At 40.1% G+C, this 21,603-nt stretch overlaps 2 protein-coding genes across 3 annotated transcripts in view; both read left to right on the top strand.

The window, feature by feature from the left end:
- Positions 1–9,370, top strand: part of fgd (faciogenital dysplasia) — a 48,266-nt gene extending 38,896 nt beyond the window's left edge. For both annotated transcript variants that reach the window (XM_059502970.1, XM_059502967.1), the window contains exons 18-19: positions 7,650–7,770; positions 8,012–9,370. In XM_059502970.1, the coding sequence (XP_059358953.1) occupies positions 7,650–7,730 (81 nt within the window). In that variant the 3' untranslated portion in view covers positions 7,731–7,770; positions 8,012–9,370. The remainder of the gene's footprint in view (positions 1–7,649; positions 7,771–8,011) is intronic.
- LOC132097344 (uncharacterized) overlaps positions 1–21,603 on the top strand; it is a 404,710-nt gene that overhangs the window by 361,153 nt on the left and 21,954 nt on the right. The gene's annotated exons all lie outside the window — the stretch shown is intronic.

Here is a 21,603-nt window from a genome sequence, read left to right as displayed (position 1 = left end):
ATGATATAGAAGTGCTATAACAAGTCTCAGTTAGGTTAACACAGTACACCTAGCATGGGATTTTAAATAATAATATAATAAATAAAAACAAAGAAAACAGAATAGAAAAAGAATAGAGCAAGCCATTGTTAGAGGCCTTTTTAATTTTTTGTTAATTGTATAATAAATAAAAAGAAAACAAATAGAATACAAAAAGAATAAAGAATCCAGTGAAAAACAAGCAGTTAGTAAATGAATAAAGTGCAAGCCTGAAAGGGGCAAGATTTTTTAAAAACTTTTATAAAGAATAGAATTAGAATAGATGTTAGATGCAAGAGTTAGAGGATCAAATAAAGATGGAAGAGATGTGTTTTAAGCCGATTCTTGAAGATGGCTAAGGACTCAGCTGCTCGGATTGAGTTGTGCAGGTCATTCCACCAGGAGGGAACATTTAATTTAAAAGTCCGTAAAAGTGACTTTGTGCTTCTTCGACATGCACAATAATGCATTGTTCACTTGCAGAACACAAGCTTCTAGATTCAAGGCATTGATGTTTTACTACAAAACTACCACTGGCTCTGCACCCATTTACCTAAATTTGTTACTTCAGACTTTTGTAGTAAAACATCAATGCCTTGAATTATAAGTCTGAAGTAACAAATTTAGGTAAATGGGTGCAGAGCCAGTGGTAGTTTTGTAGTAAAACATCAATGCCTTGAATTTTATGTGAGCAGCTATTGGAAGCCAGTGCAAATTGATGAATGGATGTGTTACGTGCATTCTTTACAGCTCATTAAAAATTAATCTTGCTGCCGCGTTCTGAATCAATTGTAAAGGTTTGATGGAATTGGCTGGAAGACCTGCCAAGAGAGCATTGCAATAGTCCAGCCTGGACAGAACAAGAGCTTGAACAAGGAGTTGTGCAGCATGTTCCCAAAGAAAGGGCTTGATCTTCTTGATGTTGAATAAAGCAAATCTGCAGGATCGGACAGTTTTAGCACTGTTGTCTGAGAAAGTCAGCTGATCATCAATCATAACTGCAAGGCTTCTAGCTGTTTTTGAAGGAGTTATGGTTGATGTGCCTAACTTGATGGTGAAATTGTGATGAAACGATGGGTTTGCTGGAATCACAAGCAGTTCTGTCTTGGCAAGGTTGAGTTGAAGGTGATGGTCCATCATCCAGGAAGAAATGTCTGTTAGACAAGCTGAGATGCGAATAGCTACCGTCGGATCATCAGGATGGAATGAGAGGTAGAGTTGAGTGTCATCAGCATAGCAGTGGTATGAAAAGCCATGTTTCTGAATGACAGAACCTAATGATGCCATGTAGACAGAGAAGAGAAGTGGTCCAAGAACTGAGCCCTGAGGCACCCCAGTAGTTAGATGTTGTGACTTGGACACCTCACCTCTCCAAGATACTTTGAAGGACCTATCTGATAGGTAAGACTCAAACTATTGAAGTGTGGTTCCTGAGATGCCCTTTGCCAGTAGGGTTGATAGGAGGATCTGGTGGTTAACCGTGTCAAAAGCAGCGGACAGATCAAGCAGGATAAGTACTGAAGATTTGGATTCTGCTCTTGCCAATCTTAGAGCTTCAACAACTGAGAGCAAGGCCGTCTCAGTTGAATGTCCACTTCTGAAGCCAGATTGGTTGCTGTCAAGGAGGTTGTTGTGTGTGAGAAATGTAGAGACTTGTTTGAACACAGCTCGTTCAAGTGTTTTTGCAATAAAAGGAAGAAGGGAAACTGGTCTGTAGTTCTCTAAAAGAGATGGGTTGAGGTTGGGTTTCTTTAGTAGTGGAGTTATACGTGCCTGTCTAAATGATGAGGGAAAAACACCAGTGTGGAGGGAAGTATTGATGATGTGAGTGAGTGCAGGTACAACTGCAGGAGAATTGGTAGAAACTATATAGAAATGCAGTGCTTTCATGTACATTTTTTATTTTAATTAAATTGCATTTTAGAAGTCAAGTCAAAGTCAAAGTTTTATTTACTATAAAATTATTGAAATTTTATGAGTAAAAAACAGAAAACAGGATTTGGGAAAATAGAATGTGATTTAATTACATTTTTAGAAGCTTGAGTTAATTATATTAAAGTTTTATGGGTAAAAAAACAAACAAAAAAATAAACCGGACAACAGGATTTGGGGTAAATAGAATGTAATTTTTGGCAAAATAAAGCTTTTAAAATATCTTGAAGTTAATCAGACATGTGGAATGCATTTCCTTTCCCATTGTCATGTTCACACTTGTGCATCAGTATCTGATCAGATGTGAGTAAGTGATCAGTTGAGTGTGAATCACACACAGTTCTTCCTGAAGAGGGCGCTCACAGCATGATCCTCCACGGAAGCACTTTGATTTCAGTCCCAGCTTTCCAACAGTGAGGATGCTGATACTGTCACATTCAGCTGAGTATATTCTTTAATGCAGTCAAAATGAATGAACAACATAATGTCTGTCAGTGTCAAACACACTTCAGAAAGGAGGAGAAGGGGGGGAGGTCACGTGACCCCGCACTTTGATCTTTCGCGTGCTACGGTATCAGGATCGACAGGCGACTCTTCAGGGAGCCAGGGAAGTGACGAAAACCGAACCAATTCGTGACCAAGAGTCCATACTGCGTTTTTTCGCAGACTACAGTGGGTTTACCTCCCGTAGACGACAGGCCTTCGGAGGCATTCAAAAGGAATGGCACACTCTGGGAATTCCAAACTTCCTCATATAGCCCGCTACTCTTCGTGTCAGCTTTGGTGGTAATCAACACTCCTTTGGTTCAGTCAAAAAAGCGGAAGATTTCTTAGTGGAAGCTCGTAATACTCCTAGATCGGGCGCCAGATGTAAATTGTCCTTCTATGGTTCAGAGCCTCCTCCAGAGTAAAATGAGTCAACCGTGATAGAATTGAGTACGCCGATAATGTAAAGTGCCAGCTATGTTAACTACTCATTTCAGAAAAAGTCCTGTTAAATTTTTTATTTTTTTTTTAATCGGTCAAATAATTGTATTTTGTTTTTTTTTATCGTATACATATAATATACGGCTGTCACTACTGTTTATACTATGTATACTTCCTTGTTATATACTACATACTTCATGTTTCAATGGAAGAGAGTGTTTGACGTTCTGTTGAACGACGGTGGATGTTGTCACGGGCCCTTTTAATGATGGGGGAATTTGCGGTCTCTAATGGGTTTTTTTTTCTGTTTTTTATAAAGTTGTAGCCTTCTCTACTGATAACACTAAAACTAAAGGTACAGTTATTTTGATTGCACGTTACTGTAATCTCAAGATTGACAGAGAAAGTCAGGATCAATCTGGCAGGCTTGCATATTTTTGTACAAACATTAAGGGGAGGAAATAGCTTTGTATCAATCTATGCTCCTACAATATTTGAGACAAATTTTTTCCAACATGTAACTAATCATTTACTTTCATTAATAGACTATTCTCTGATTATCGGAGGGGATATGAATGCAGTGATTGCAGGAAGAAGATCTGTCCAATACAGGGTCAGTCAAGTTCAGCTCAATTCCTCGGCTGCGCTTAATGACTTTGTAAAAACGCTGAATTTGGTTGACGTTTGGAGATCGGGGAACCCCTCGAATAGAAATTATACCTTTTTCTCGGCACGACATCTCTCCTTTTCTAGAATAGATTATCTACTATGTTCCAAGGAACTTTTGAACTCTTTTGCCCAGACAATTATACTACCAGCTATTCTTGCTGATCATAATTCTTTAATGGTAGAATTTGAATGTGCTCCATTTGTTGAAAGATCTCCGCGGTGGCGTTTCAATATCTCTCTTTTACAGAACAAAAAGTTCAATGAAGACTTCAAAGCCGGTCTGTCCGAATTTCTTTTATTTAATATTGGTTTGGTTGAAGACCCTATTTTTGTCTGGGAAGCTACGAAAGGTTTTATCAAAGATTTTTCTATAGCCTTTGCTACTACCGTAAAAAAGGCACACAATCAGAGAATTGACCATTTAGAAAAAGAATATCAAAAACTTGATGCGTCACTAAAATCATCTTTCTCTAATTCAAATTATAAGACGCTTCAGACCCTTAAAGCGGAATTGAACGATCTTTTGAGAAGGAAAGCAGAATTTGTGATTCACAGAACCAGACAGTCCTATTACTTTTGTGGTGCCAGACCGAGCAAACTTTTAGCCTTAAGACTGAAGCAAAATCAGGCACCCTTCTAAAGGACTGGTTGGGAATAGCAAAGAAATTAATTCATCATTTTCCGATTTCTTTTCCAAACTCTATACGTCTGAACTTAATCCCTCGAGTTCAAGTTGTACTGCCTTTTTGCAGTCTCTTACTCTACCTCGACTTAGTCATGTGGAAGCTGAATCTTTAGGATAGCCAGTTACTTTGGAGGAACTTAAAGGGGCGTTACAAGGTGCTAAGAAAGGCATTGCGCCAGGCTTAGACGGGATCCCTGCAGAATTATTTCTTAAATATTTTGATCTTCTCGGACCTGTCTTCCTGACTGCCATCCACGCGGCAGTAGACATGGGCGCTTTTCACCTGCAGATGCACTTATATCGCTGATACCCAAAAAAGGGAAAGATCATACGGATTGTGCAAACTACAGACCCATTAGTTTGCTAAACACGGATATAAAAATGTATGCCAGAATTCTCGCCTTGCGACTACAGCGATATGTGAATTTTTTAGTCCATCCTGACCAGTCTGGCTTCATGCCTAATAGATTAGCGGCGGACGACATTCGGAGACTACTGCACGTCGTCCATGAATCACAGGGTTGTCCCGCTCCAGCTGCGGTTCTTTCGTTGGATGCAGAGAAGGCATTTGACAGGCTGGAGTGGGACTACCTCTGGTCTGTTTTGGAGGTGTTTGGTCTGGATAAAAGGCTTCATAAACATGATAAGAGTTTTATATAGAAACCCCACGGCCTCTGTTATGACTAATGGAGTACATTCTTTACCCTTTAATTAACAACGAGGCACAAGACAAGGGTGCCCATTATCCCCTATGCTATTTGCAATGTCACTCGAGCCCCTAGCCCAACTGATAAGACAGGAAAATGTCTGTTCAATCTCAATTAACTCTCACAAGCAAGATACAGTATATCACTATATGCCGATGACATTTTACTGTTTATCTCGGATCTTCAAGTTTCATTTCCCCAGATACTGAAGGTATTTGAAAAGTTCAGTGGGCTCTCTGGGTACAGAATTGATTGGGATAAATCCTCTTTGCTTCCACTTAATAGCATGGCTAAGAAAGTTAACCCTACCTTGTAATATCTCCATACAATCTTCATTAAGTTACTTAGGCATTGTTGTTCACTCTTCCCTCCATGGCATACCTGATGCCAATTATCTGCAAATTCTAACTAAGGTAGATCTCCAAAAATGGAGCTCGTTGCCATTATCATTACATGCCAGAATAGCGAGTGTTAAAATGAATGTTTTGCCACGAATCAATTTTCTTAGCTCCATGATTCCGTTACCTGCACCTAAAATGTTTTGGCACAAACTCAATTCTAAAATTCGTAAATTCATCTGGAATGGCAAGCAACCCAGATTGAAATTTGAAACACTGCAGCGTGCAAAACATAATGGAGGATTAGCGCTTCCGAATTTCGAATTGTATCATAGGTCCTCTCAAACCAAATTCATTAAGGATTGGCTAGACCCGCTCTCTAGGGTTCCTTGGAGAGAGATAGAGGAGAGCTTAGCTGGCAAATACAGGTTACAAGATATACTGTTTTCAGGGACAAATAACAAACAATGTTTGCAAGCTTTTGGTCCAATCATGGCCTACACAGTAGTCAATTTCAAACTTATGGAAAAATGTATTAATTTCTTGCATATTTGGCACACCCATACACCTATTTGGTATAATAATAATATCCGTTCGGGAGGTATACCATTTTTCTCTAGAGACTGGATGCAGAAGGGCATTTATACATTAAAAGATATTGCTGGTCCAAAACGTTTGTTAAGCTTTCAAGAACTGTGTGAGAGGTATGGACCAGAACCCTCTTCTTTGTTTTTATATTAAGTGATATTTTATATTTTATATCTTTATATTTGTTTTTATATCAAGGTCAGCCATGAAGGCTTATGGGGTGCCCTGGGGGGAAACAGTTCCTATACATCCGATCATTGCTTGGTTTGAATCGTCTTCTTCTAGTCACTTTACTTCATGGATGTACGGGAAGGCCTTAGAGGCTTTAGCAAATCGCCTAGCTATAAAGCGTGCATGGGACAGAGATTGTGAACAACAGGAGGATCTCACTGACTGGGGAAGAGTATGGCAGAACATTTTTACTTCATCTAGGAATCCTAATCACCAACTGATTCACTATAACTTCTGTCACAGAACTTATTGGACCCCACTCAAAAGACATTGTATTGACTCCTCCTTCAGTCCTTTTTGTGATAAATGTCCCGATCCCAACTTGGTTCCTTTTTCCATATGATGTGGGAATGTGTAAAGGTTAAACATTTTTGGGACTGAGGTATGTGGTATCTTATCAAAAATCATTGAATATCTGATTCCAGTGACACCCTCTGTATTATTACTGAATGATGACTCTCAGTTTGACGTCTCTAAGCTGCAAAAAATTGTCTACGTGGCCGGTTTAACGTCTGCAAAAAAACTCATAGCTCAACACTGGCTCCCACCACATACCTTGGATATATTCAAGTGGTTGTTTCAACTTCGGGACATTATAATGTTAGAAATATCCACAGCTCGGGTGAACTTTTTTTTTTATAAATGTTTTTATCATTCCTGTGACTGTTTTTCTGTAGACTTATCTGTTCATTTTGTACCCCATTAAAAAGAGACCGTGGGGTGGGGTGGGAGGGATTGGTGTGTTTCTTTTTGGAATGTTTATTGTCAAAAATTGAAAATCTAATAAAAAAAATAAAAAATGTAAAAAAAGAAAGGAGGAGAAGGACAGAGTAAAGTATAAACAAACTGATAGTCCATCTTAACCAGCCAGGACTGTTCCTGAATGAACAAACATTGTGGCTCAAGTGGTAGAGCATTGCATTTGCAGCGCAAGGTTGTGGGTTCGCTTCCCAGGGAACACATGTTAGGTAAAAAAAACAAAAAAGTAAGCTTGAATAAGTTGCTTTGGATGAAAGCGTCTGCTAAATGCATACATTTAAATGTGATATATATGTACTATGAAGCACCTCTCAATCAGCTTTGCTGCATTTGACTGAATCTGGGAAGAGAGTATATCTCTATACACTTCAGAGTTCTTCTGGCTGCTTCTTCTGTCTAAACATCGTAATTTCAGCATCCAGAGAATGCTTTTCCAGAAGTGCTTTGGATTTTTTAGATGTTTTCTGTCAAAGTCTGATCTGGTCTTGTTTGCAGCTTGTGGTATATAATTGTAACTTGAATATGTTTTGGTCAGGAACTAATAAAATAAAAAAATTACCTCTTTCAAAATATATATGGACCTGACTGTAAGTATAGCAATAATTCCAGTTTAACTTTGTGTTTTAGAGCGTATTCCTGTGATGGACTGACTGTTCTGTGTTTTTAGGCCACAGTATCTTGAGTTAAACATGCTTCCTCTTGAGCTCAGGGTAGTGTTCGCTGTACTGCAAATGTACAACCATACTAGTTTAGTCAGCATATCTTCAGCTGTGTGTGTGTGTGTGTGTGTTTCAGAAGCAGCTATCAGTTGCTCAGTCTTCTCAACGAACAGGAAAAGTTGAGGAGCTGGACCAGGAGCTGGGCGGCCATCACTGAAGCACAACCTCTGCTGCTTTACCAGCAAACCAGCACACAGGTCAGAGTGTGTGTGTGTGTGTGTGTGTGTCACCGGTGACACACGGATAATGTGTGTCTGTCTGAACATCCTTTCCTGTGCTTTTCTGTCTGTGTTTTGTGGCTAAATCTCATAAACACTGTCTTTAGGTCACATAGTAATAGCATAATCAGAATAAGAATATTTTTGTCACAAAACCAATGTCACGATGAGACTGCGTGTGATTGCAGAGATTGAGCGCTGTCATTGTTGTCTTTCTCAGGTCTCCCTGGCTGTGACATGAGAAGAAGAAGGAGTCAGACGTGTTCAGATTGATTGAGGGCTGAATGGAGCTCCTGTCACATGCTTTAAAAGAGGAGCACGAGCCAATTAGATGCTTCCCCTCGCCTCTGGTCTCTACTCCTGTTACTTGAAATCACTATATCCTCAGCACTTTTTCATTCTTTCTTTTGGAGTTTCTTTTTTACCCTCCTTCATTGCTCTTTCAGCTGCAGCTCAGTCTGTCAATGCACTGTTGTTCTGGATGAGGATGTAGAGAATGTTACTATGAATGTTTGGTTTTTCATTTGTCGCCTTTCAGATGTGTAATTAGTTCAAGCATTAAGCCACTGTTCTTGTGATTCACTGTCAGTTCAAGCCTTCACGCACCCCTTTGTTCATTCTTTCTGATTTTAAAAGATGAAGTCCTAGAAATAATAGTAAACCGAAGAGACATATTTCACTCAAAACAACAGGAAGAAATAATATTTTGCATTAAAAAAGAAGCCTGTTTTAGGGCCTTTTTTGCATTCCTCTATTATTTTCATGATAATTAAGCACATTTCAGCCCAAAATCTAATTTTTATTATACACAAGAAAAGTTGATCTATTTAAATTTGTAGGGTTCATACATTTTAGTCATACTTTAATTTCATACATAATTAGTCATAATTTTTAAAGGACATTATTACAATATTTATAGTAATGAGAATCCCCACTGAGAATGAGAAAAACCTAATGCACACATTACAGACGTTTTTGAAACTCCTTTTTCGATATATGAATAATGTCACAATGTAAAAATATCTAAATGGTCCTAAAACGGCTTTATTTTACACGATGCAAAATTTTTCTCTGGTTTTTAGAGTGAAACATTTGCCCATGATTTCACAAGACAAGTGTGTTCATAAAGTCCTCTGAAGCCTTTGGCAAGCACGAACATTCATGGTCTGTTGCTTCCTCAAACTGTGCTGTTTTCTCCGTCTTCACGAGGATCCCCAGCTTCATTGTTTAAGGGCAGGTTGCTGAGGCAGGCCACTCAATATTACACCCTTCTGTAGAACATCTGCCATTTCAATGCTTGAGGGGAAACCGTTCGCTGTTGTGTGAATTTTAAGGTAAATGTTTGGATGAGAGGACTAAGTTTAAGAATGTTTCTTTCCTGTCTCAACAAAGGCACACTTCTCTTTTGAACGCACCAGTTTTGTGATTGCAACAGAAGATGTATTGAATGATGTGACCCTTGCATTTGCTTCCCTTTTAATATAGTTTTAACCCTTGAAACAGAAACAGTATTATTAAAAGCATTTTATGTGTACAAAAGCTGTCGTCTAGCATATCAATGAATAAAAGAGTATCTGGTCACTGATGTTTATGAGGCTTCATTTATTCATTCAGTTCCAGCACTAGGCACATTTCTCTTTGCAGTGACTGTTGAGGAGCAGCACACATGTTCTCACTGTCCATGCTTCACCACAGAAATGGACATGCAGTATTTATTTCTCAAGACACAAAATATTCTTGCTAATCTGAATATGTGATGATTTTAGTAGTTTCTTTTAAAAGGGTGGTACTGACTTCCTGTGAGCTTCCTGAATCTTATTCAGACATAGATGAACTGACAAAATTTTTTATCAATGGAGCTTTAGATGTTGATTATTATACAATCATGCTCACAAACAGACTGAACGTTTCCACATTAAATAATTAGTAATTAGTATTGAAATGAATAGTAATGAAATAATTAGTATATATATGTGTGTGTGTGTGTGTGTGTGTATGTGTGTAAACGGTGCACCGATAACTGAGCAAACTTGAACTGCTCTAGGAAAAAATGCAACATGAAGTTCAAGCTAAGCAAATAAGCTGAGGTTCATCTAAATGTTTCAGTGTCCTGCCCACATCGACATGTTATAAGAGCACTGTTCTCAATTTTAGCATGACTGACTTATTCAGTGAATACCTGTGGCTTCTGCCAAATAAAAATAAAAATGATATTGCTAACAAGAACTTAATATTGATTTACTAACATTTAGAGACACAATACTGCTAATTTGTCTATTAGCTCTATCAGTAAAAATGGCACTTTTCCTGGCATTAATTTGGTAGCTTAAAATGGGAATGACCTCAGGTGTGACCAGTCCTGGAAGCACCAATAACACCTGGCCTGTCAGCTGACAGACCAATCCCAGCAATGATGAGGGAATTGCTCTTTGGGGATTTCAGCAAGGATAGTTAAGAGCCAGTGTAAACTGGGTGGCATCTCTGTTGTTGTGACCACAAGTCCATCAAATGGTGCAGTGAAACATTTCTTGCATCTAATAATAACATACACAAACAAAACCAAATTAAACCATGTGGCTCATGACGATACATTGATGTGTAAAGACAAAAAACGATTGGTCTGTGCAAGAAACTGAACAGTATTTATATCGTTTTTTACCTCTAAATTCACTGTTAGAACTCTCCTAAAGGCCCCAATATACTTCAAATGAAATTGAACGACGAACTGATATGACGTCATTTCGAACAAAATCAGGCCGAAACAAAGTTTGTTTTGAGTTCATTTTGGCAGTTCAAAATAGCTCACCAAAGCAAACTTTTGGGGGAGTTCGTTTGGCTCCTAAACACCTCTGAGTTTCTATTGGTTCGTGGCTAGCAACATGAATACACAATAGCAGAGCTGCACAGATATATTCACACCTGTACGATCACTCACGGAGATAATTTAAAGGAACACTCCACCGTTTTTTGAAATAGGGCTTATTCACATTATTTCCTACATTTAGATAGGTGGGCAAATGCATTTTTGCATCAGTGCATGCATTGTTTTAGTTTGACTGGGTCGGCGTTAGCTTAGCTTAGCACAATGAATGGAATCCTTTGTTGCCAGCTAGCATGGCCTGAGTAAAAGTGATCAAAAATTTTTAAAAAACCCACCTAATTACTTCTTGTGGCCTGCGTATTCACAACGAGTACAAATAGCGATCCAGATTAACACTAGGCGATTTCCTAGGCAGATATTGACTTGGGACTATATTATGGGGAAGCACAGGCGAAGCATTGCTTCTTCGGCGCAGAGATATCACGCAACACATGAAATCCCACGACTTGCGTCAACATACCAGCGTGAATAGTCAAGTATAGTAGCTGCCTGGCTATTTTCCTTACAGTACACGAATGGCGATGAACATGGCTGATTTTGAGAGAGATGAAGAGGGTGACTTCTCAGACAGTCAAGAACCAGAACCATACCTATTTGAACCAGAGTTTACAGAAGACGAGCTGCGTGCTTTGGAAATAGAACGACAGGAGGAGGAGGTTGCGATCACTCGTGATGAGAGCCAACATGAACTGGTGGTGTGAATGTGGGGGAATATGCCAATCTATGCCGACGGAAATAGAGTGTCTATGCTGTAGAGAGTGGGACATGTTTTTGCCATTGATGACCAGGCTCAACACGTCAGATCAAGATGAGCGTGCCCGAAGTTGTGTCACATCTACAGAGGATTTCACGGCGCTGATCCATTCTACAGTACTCAATTTTGTTTTCCGGTGTGACAAAGTGAACTGGAAAAAACGCCCCACGACAAATGGACAGCTGTCCACAGAGTAAGTAATTATTTTAATCATGACGCATGTATAGATCGACCCATATTATAGCTGTATTCACAGAGTTGATGTTTTCACAGGCAATATACGTTATATAGGAAGAGAAATAAAAGACAACTTACATGTGCACTTTGTTCTTCCTGTGTTTTCAAAGTAGTCCTCTGGTGCAAAATGTTCTTCGCAAACACGATACTGCTTTATTTTGTTGAGAGGCGTTGAACTACAGATCTCCAGAGCTGCTAGCCATTTATTTCTCAGTTCCACATTAGGTGGAATTCTGTGAAACATTACATTCGTGTATGTCCTTTGCTTGTTCTCACAACCTTTTGCTATGCAGGTAATAACCATGTTTGCTGTAACTTCTCAAAATAAATCATCCAAAAGCGAAGACACTGGGTGCAGGTCACGCCGGTATGTTCTTCTTCTTCTGTTTTTTTTTTTTGACGCGTTGCACGCTGGTATGTTGACGGAATTCGTGGGATTTCATGTGTTGCGTGATATCTCTGCACCGAAGTAGCAGTGCTTCGCCTAAGCAGCAGTGCTTCGCCTGTGCTTACCCATAATATAGTCCCAAGTCAATATCTGCATAGGAAATCGCCTAGTGTTAATCTGGATCGCTATTTGTACTCGTTGTGAATACGCAGGCCACAAGAAGTAATTAGGTAGGGTTTTTTTTTTTTTTTTTGATCACTTTTACTCAGGCCATGCTAGCTGGCAACAAAGGATTCCATTCATTGTGCTAAGCTAAGCTAACGCCGACCCAGTCAAACTAAAACAATGCATGCACTGACACAAAAATGCATTTGCCCACCTATCTAAATGTAGGAAATAATGTGAATAAGCCCTATTTCAAAAAACGGTGGAGTGTTCCTTTAAAGATTCAGAGAAAGCATTTAATTCCTAGAAAGAAATGGCAACGAAGCTTGGTGTCGACGACCAGGAGTTAAGCAAAAAGCCAAGCAGAGAAACAGCCAAGACAAGTTTTCCAAAGCCATGAAAAGAAAGAAAGGAAAGAGTAAAGATATAAGTTAGCAAGTACCAAATACGTGTTTCAAATAAATGTTACACCATACTGCTGCTGTTGTTCTTTCTATAAGCCAATTTAAAGTGTAACTAAACCCCTGCTCAGAGCCTGACTCCACCCACAGACAATATTTGAAAAATGCTGAAAAGTGGGCAGATCACAGCGGAGATAGAGGGGATGAACCGAGGGCGGGGCTGAGCGAGTGCGGCGTGATCCTGATGCTGTGTTCACACCGAGCACCAACCTCCCGCTCTCTCTCGTGAGGCCAATAAGGAAGTGACTAAAACTGCAATTCATCGACTGGCCGCTTGAGGCTGGCTGCAAAAGGGAGTCAGTCCCATAGACTCCTCTTGTTAAAATGCCCAACTTTACAGCAGGAGAAAACATGTTTACAGCCTGGTTCAAAAAATGATTTTGGTCTAAATAGCTAATTTTGCCCTTCATGACAACTGTGAGGGGGGTGAATTTTTTTATAACTCATCCGTTTATATTATATTAAGACTTAAAGTTCTGCATAATTAAGGGCGTGGCCACTTGAGTGACAGGGAGATTGCCGCTGCTGACACTGCCGTCGCGCTAGGTGGGCGTGGCTACAGCAACTAGCTCCTGCCTTTTTGCCCATTTTTGATTGTCCAGGAGAGTCGCGCGGTGACGCGCTGCCAAGATGGCGACGGCACGCTCTACACACTTTAGGCTTCAAAAACTCTCTTCAGTAGTCTACGGGTGACGTCACGGACACTACGTCCATATTTTTATACAGTCTATGGTTCACACCAAATGCGAATAGAGCGTCTGGCGCGAATGATTTCAATGTTAAGTCAATGCAAAAGGGCGTTTACGCGCATCTGGAGGTCTCGCGGCGCGAATGGGGCGTTATGCTGTGTTCACACCATAGACTGTATAAAAATATGGACGTAGTTACCGTGACGTCACCCGTAGACTACTGAAGAGAGTTTTTGAAGCCTAAGGTGTGTAGAGCGGGCCGTCGCCATCTTGGCAGCGCGTCACCGCGCGACTCTGAACTTGAAATATGAACTTGTGTCATAAAGCTCCGGTTGACTGCTCACTGACAACATCAGTCGTTCCTCCTTGTTGAATGAGTGGAGCTGGGTATTCCTGCACAACCGGAGGCTGCAGGAACATACTGTTGAATGAGTGACTCCTAGCAGGCTCCTGATTGGTTAACGCGGCGCGAATTGACACCAAAGTTAAAATTTTTCAACTCGGGCAGCAGACGCGAATTCGCGTCAAACGCTAAATGCACAAAAAGCACCATTCGCGCTTAACGTGAATATAAAAACATATTAATAGATAAACCTTTTACCTGAAGTGGAGGGTGTCGAGGTGTCTGTTCATATCAATTCGAGCCGCTGGCTCAAACTCTGGTCTTAACTCCCGCACCGCGTCGCTTTTCAGCGCGAGCTGTGTGGAGAAGCCCATTTCCACCTCCATTGCGTTGGAGAAGCAATCCCGTGTAAAACGCAGTTTACACACTCGAGCTCTAGGCGGGAACTTGCGGTCTTCCAGGCCAAATGCATGCAACCACTGGCGCTTGGTAAACTTGGTAAAGTCTGCTGGTAAACTATGCAGTCCAGCAGTGCTGTCGCAACCAGAAACACACCTCCGTACCATCCTGACCACTGTACTAAATACAGATAAATCTACGCTAACTTGAGGATCTAAATAACTATAAAATTGCTATGCTAACTAGATGCTATATTAGTCTATCCTGGTCGTTACCAATACTCGCAATTCCAGCTCCTGACTCACTACAGTGATTTTGATGGTTTTATACTGCCAAGGGCGTGGTAGCTCGTAACAAGGGGCGTGGTGAGCTGAAAACTGCTTACGTCACTTGCCACCGCAACATCCAATAGGAAAAATCAACTGCAGTAGCCACCGTTCAACCAGAAAAGGGCTGCACTCACACGTTTTTACACCATATATTGTAGAATTAAAACACTTTATACTCAAATGTCAAAAAAGTTACTTGAATCAATGAACAGCACTAATAAAGCCCCATTCTTATAGATCATTAACTAAAAAAAGTTGGTTTAGGGTTTAGTTACTCTTTAAAGGGTATACAATAACTGAAATACAATAATAAACCTTTGTTTTTATCAAAAGTAAATCATGACACCACATAACAATTTATCCAGTTTAATATAATAAAAAATAAAGTAACAAACCGACTCCGATATATTTTTTCCACATCATGCTAATGTTTTACAGACTTTGAGAGATACACACTTCCCATAAAGGACTGATTATGGTTCTTTTGTATTGCAAACATGACACTTGACTCAGCTAATCATTATTCTTTTGTTTATAATATTCTGACCATTGGTGCCCATCTCGCACCTAGATTGTCTACACGTCATCATATAATTGTTGTTGTGTTTAGGGGATATGTAAGTCAAGTTTACATTAATCTACACCCCGCCTCCAGCAGCAAAACAGTATACCGTTGCTCAACCTTTTCAAACTTCTTTTTTAGCCCCCAAACGAAGAACGAGAACGAACTTCGTTTGAAGTATACTGGGGCCTTAAGCAAGTCCTGATCACGTTCTCAAACAGGCATCTTCTTCTTCTTTTTGCTGTATTGCAGATTGCAGACTTTAAGTGCATTACCGCCACCTATCACTCAAGTGGACCAAATGGCGAATGAAGCGAATTACTCGCGCGAATGAAGCGAATGATCTCAAAATGGTCAAGCGGCGGGCGGCAGACGCGAATTCGCGTCAAACGCTAAATGCACAAAAAGCACCATTCGTGCAAAAAGCACCATTGTGAAATACAATAATAAACCTTTATTTTTATCAAAAGTAAATCATGACACCACATAACAATTTATCCAGTTTAATATAATAAAAAATAAAGTAACAAACTGACTCCGATATATTTTTTCCACATCATGCTAATGTTTTACAGACTTTGAGAGATACACACTTCCCATAAAGGACTGATTATGGTTCTTTTGTATTGCAAACATGACACTTGACTCAGCTAATCATTATTCTTTTGTTTATAATATTCTGACCATTGGTGCCCATCTTGCACCTAGATTGTCTACACGTCATCATATAATTGTTGTTGTGTTTAGGGGATATGTAAGTCAAGTTTACATTAATCTACACCCCTCCTCCAGCAGCAAAACAGTATACCGTTGCTCAACCTTTTCAAACTTCTTTTTTAGCCCCCAAACGAAGAACGAGAACGAACTTCGTTTGAAGTATACTGGGGCCTTAAGCAAGTCCTGATCACGTTCTCAAACAGGCATCTTCTTCTTTTTTTTGCTGTATTGCAGATTGCAGACTTATAAGTGCATTACCGCCACCTATCACTCAAGTGGACCAATGACACTCTATCTACAATCTCAGTTAGGAGTATCAATGGTCTATTTGAGAGATAGGTGGCAGTAATGCACTTATAAGTCTGCGATCCGCCGTAATGCTAGAAGAAGAAGATGCCTCACATGCCTGCTGCTGAGAATGCGCACAACAGGACGCGCTTAGGAGAGTTCTAACAGTTTGGAAATTGTGTTAATCAGAGGTAAAAACTATATAAATATGGTTCGGTTTCTTGCACAGACCTATTGTTTTGTGTCTTTACACATCAATGGATCGTCACAAGCCACGTTTTATTTTTTATTGTATGTTTAAGCCGTGGTTCCCATCCACTTCCATTATAAGACTGACAGACTGCAATGGATTGAGCTAAAAATCTTGGTTGTGTTCTAGTGAAGAAACAAACTTCTTGGATGCCCTGGGGGTAAGCAGATAAACATCAAATTTTCAAAATTTCATTAATGGGATTTTCTGTTTTTTATGAGACAACACTTCCCTGCGTTGGCCAAAATGATTAGAAAACTAGTATTTCACTACATACAGTATCTCACAAAAGTGAGTACACCCCTCACATTTCAGCAACCATTTTAGTATATTTTCTCAAGGGACAGTACTATAGAAATAAAACTTTGATATATTTTAGAGTAGTCAATGTGCTGCTCTGAGAATAAGATACAGCCATTATTGTCAATATGGCTGGCAACAAAAGTACACCCTAAGTGACAACAAAGCCATATGTCCTGTTCATCATGTTCATGTTTTTGTCTGCTTGCTAGGACTACACAAATTTGTGTATCTTGTATAAGAACAGTTAAGATTTGGTGCTTTGAGTACAATTCTCTCATGCGAGCCGCTGGATACTCAACATGGCACCTTATAGCAAAAAACTTTCTGAGGATTTGAGAATTAGAATTGTTGCTCTCCACAAAGATGGGCTAGGCTATAGAAAGATTGGTAACACCCTGAAACTGGGTTACAGTATAGTGGCCAGGGTAATACAGAGGTTTTACAAGACGGGTTCCACTTGGAATAGGCCTTGCAAGGGTCGATCAAAGAAGTCGGGTCCTCGAGCTGTGCATCAGACGCTGAAGCTGGCTTAAAAAAAAAGACACACGAGTGCTGCCAGCATAGCTTTAGAGGTTGAAGAAGTGGAAGGTCAGCTTGTCAGTGCTCTGACCATAGGCCACACACTGCAACAAGTCAGTTTGCATGGCCGTCATTCCAGAAGGAAGCCTCTTCTGAAGCTGGTTCACAAAAAAAAAAAAAAAACAGTTTGCTGATGAAAACCTGTCCAAGAGCAAGAATGACTGGAATCCTGTCCTGTGGCCTGATAATAATAATAATAATAATAAAAATAATTCATTACATTTATATAGCACTTTTCTAGGCACTCAAAGCACTTTACATGGTCAGGGTTCTCTCCTCATCCACCACCAGTGTGCAGCATCCACCTGGACGATGCGACGGCAGCCATATTGCTCCAGAACACCCACCACACACCAGCTTACAGGTGGAGAGGAGACAAAGTGATGAAGCCAATCAACAGATATGGGGATTGTTAGGATGCCATGATGGTCAGAGGCCAATGGGCGAATTTGGCCAGGATGCTGAGGTCACACCTCTACTCTTTTCGAAAGACATCCTGGGATTTTTAATGACCACAGAGAGTCAGGACCTCGATTTAACGTCTCATCCGAAGAACGGTGCTTGTTGACAGTATAGTGTCCCCATCACTACTCTGGGGCACTAGGAACCACACAGACCACAGGGTGAGCGCCCCCTGCTGGCCTCACTAGCACCTCTTCCAGCAGCAACCTAGTTTCTCAGGAGGTCTCCCATCCAGGTACCAGGTACGGATTCCAACATGTACTTTCACATTCTGAAGCAGAACAAGATGCCTTCCCTTCAGAAACTGGGCAGAATGGCAGTTTTCCAACATGATAACGACCCCAAACACCGTTTGTGATTGATGCTCCGTTTTTCTGTTGAATCTCTATCTTACTATCACTCTCTGTTGTCTATAGTGATAAAATATAAAGTTAATTTCCGCTAGAGCTGTAATCGGGCCTTAAAAGTTAGGCATTGGGCCTTAAAAGTTAGGAACACACACACCTCTTTTGCCTTTTGTCAAGAATGAGTCATTTATACTGTACATTTTAACATAATTTATTCATGACTAATGTAGGCAATAGGCCACTTGGAAGTTGGAATAAAGAAATAATAAGTCCTCTGTAACATTATAACATCTCAGTACTCTAAATAGGCATAGGCATAGGCTAATGTAGCCTATAAATAGGTCAATGCACCAATAAAAACGAGTCTTTCATAACCAATTAAATTAAGATAAATTGTAAATTAAGATGGGTATTTGACAATAACAAAATTAAGATTTGCTTAGCCACTGGCAGCTGAAATTAAAAAAAAAAATAATGCCAACGTTAGCCTATATATTATTGAATTATTGAATCCACTGTAGATGGCTTCAACGCGTTCCTGCACTCACTGATGTTGCGTCCAGCAACATAACCCACTGGCTCATTATTCTCATTATAAACATGGTCAAAACTTTTCCACACCTCAGACTTTGCTTTAGTTGCTGGTGCAACCAAAACGTAATCGCCAGAGGCAAGCCTCCATTTCACCTACTCAGCATACATTTTCATATCTTTCTCGTGATAATCGAAACACGTCACATGACTGCTCATTTACCTCACAAATCGGACCGCAAACCCGAGCCTGTGTAAAATGATATAAATTAAGCCCGAACTTGACTGAACCCATCGGGTCCCGTCGGGTTCGGGCAAAGATCTTCAGCTCTAATTCCCACCATATATCCGATATTATCTATCAAACTAATTTGACTAATCTCACCTTTCGATTTCAATTTTAAATTGCAAGTTCAGGGCGCCTACATCCGCATTTCTTTTCGAGTCTATTACAGTTTTCTTTTCTTTTTACTTTTGCCTCATTCCTTTTCTTTATAGCGCCATTTTTCACAAGTTCATCAAACAACAGTGGTAAGTCAGAATTATTCAGTCAGAATCATTCTTCTGTCATGGTGAGTAATGGCTTCTCCTGATATTGTTGTTTGCACCACTTGCCACATGTACAGTTTAGCTCTCTCTGTCGACAACGAGGGATTCACATGTGATGAATGTAGGGCTGCAACTAACGATTATTTTGATAATCGATTAATCTGTCGATTATTTTTACGATTAATCGATTAATCGGTTTATGTACTTATATTTTAGTTTTGCCCATTTTTCCCCCAAGTAAATTATTAATAAAGGGTCTTTATCATTCAGCATAGATTTTTAAGAGATTTTAACCATTTTGCATGGTCATATCCTCATCAAAAATATACCTGGAGTTGTTTTATGTGTCAGTAATCCTTTGTCGAACTCTTCTGCAATCAAAACACTGACCCATACTCCAGCAAATTTCACAAGGAGATTTCAAATAATGTTTTCACCATGGCAGTCCTTAGAGCTCCTAAAGTAGTTTAACATCCCAAACAAAGCTTAAGGAATCTTTCAGAACATATTTTCACGAAGAAGAAGGATGAAACAGAATAAAATTGCAGTACATTGCATTTTATTATTTACTGGGAAACTTATGCTGTGAAATTCTATACAATCCTTCGAATAAAGTGCCAATGGCATGAAACCTGAATGGAACTCACAATTTAAAGTAAAATCCATCAGAAGGTTGTCCAGAAAAAAAAATTGGACACACAAAAAACTGCTGTGTGAAAAAGAGAAGTGCATTTCAAATATATTTAAACATTTACCTCTCTCATTCAGTCATAATTAGGCTGCAAGACTGAATTATGAACTGGTAAACGACAAACTGATCACAGAACGTGTTTGTAAAGCTTCAAATGTTAACCGTTAAAATGACGACTCGTTTGTTACGACTAAACATTTGCAAACAACATTGTACTGGAGAATCTGCACAAATAAAAGTCTTAGGGGCCGTTCACATATCGCGCCTAGAAACGCGTGGAAAACGCTAGGCGCACCGCTTTCTCCTTCTTTCCAAAGCGCTCGGGCAGAAGCGCGTCTGCCTTTGCTAAGCAACCATGACGTGCTCTCTCCATGAAGAGGCAGACATTTCAGCAAAAAAAAAAAGCAAAAAATGGATTTGCAGCTCTAAAAATCGCACCCGCGTTGCGCTTGCGGCTCTCTGAAAAGTTGAGATGGTTTTTAACTCGATGCAGTGCGGACGCGCCTGGAAAAACGGGCGCGTCGCGACCGCGTCACTTCCATTATGAGCGCGCATACCGCGCGCCTACATTGGAAATAACGAACTTGAGCATGCAAAAGACGCGAGATGTGAACGGCCCCTTAAACAGTTCAGTAGTGCAGAGTTTACAGGTTACTCCTCTTTTTTGAAGGCTCAAAGTACTTCCTCATCCCGCTGAACTTTTACTGTCTATGGCAGAGACGCTGTTCGGGAAGCACGTGACATAAAACGAGGCCAGCTATTGGCTATTCGCTACTTCTCCTGCTGTACTGGCTGAGTAAAACCTCCGGTGGCTCATTACTGCCACACTTTGGTCACCACAGATTTGAAATATGCACGAAATGAGCCGCTTACGGCAAATAAAAGTTATTTAGCAACTAATCGATGACTAAATTAGTTGACAACTATTTTAATAATCGATTTTAATCGATTAAATCGATTAGTTGTTTCAGCTCTAGATGAATGCAGGGAAATAGTTAGACTGACAGAGAAGGTTTCACAATTAGAGACACGCATCCAAATTTTAATTGAGGACAGTAAGAACATGAGGTTCGTAGATACGTTTTTCCATGCGACTAGCTCAAAGAGTCCTGTACATTGTTTGGTTCCGGCTAAAGTGCCCCTGCAGCAGGGCAACTGGGTGAGGTAACATAGTCGTGGGTCAAAACACAGCTCTTCTATTCTGATCAAAACATTAAACAAGTTCTCCCCACTCAGTGATGCACCCACTGAGACACCTGATGAAAGTGCTCTAATTATTGGCGATTCTATTGTACGGAACATGAAAATAGAGACACCAGCCACCATAGTCAAATGTTTACCGGGAGCCAGAGCGCCTGACATCTCGTCTAACTTAAAAATGCTGGATAATACTAAATGTAAAAGATTGTTATTCATGCCGGCACTAATGATGTTTGACTTCGCCACTTTTGACCCGACTGAACAACGTCGGACCGTAACTCCTCCGGCACAAATAAACGATCCGGTGCGCACCCGGGCAGAGCCGTTACTTCTGTTAAGGCCGTCTTGACCATCAATTCGACCTCCCTTACGAGTGATGAGACAACTATATTCTCAGGTAAAATGTCACCGGGCATTCGGAAGGATCAAAAAGACGTGACAAATAATCAGGTTTGATGTTTTTGGAACCCGTGCGGTATGACAGAGAAAAATCAAAATGACAGAAAAAAGTGCCCACTGAGCCTGCCTGGAATTGAGTCTTTTAGCAGTTCTAATGTGCTCTAAGTTCTTATGATCGGTCCAAACGATGAAAGGTACTCCCGACGCCACTCCTCTAATGCCAATTTGACTGCCAACAATTCTCTGTTACCAATGTCATAATTACGTTCAGCAGGAGATAAACGATGT

Source organism: Carassius carassius, chromosome 21 (genome assembly GCF_963082965.1).
Source record: "Carassius carassius chromosome 21, fCarCar2.1, whole genome shotgun sequence".
Taxonomy (NCBI): domain Eukaryota; kingdom Metazoa; phylum Chordata; class Actinopteri; order Cypriniformes; family Cyprinidae; genus Carassius; species Carassius carassius.
Note: the sequence above shows the minus strand (reverse complement) of the source record. Positions and strands in the feature narration are given on the sequence as shown.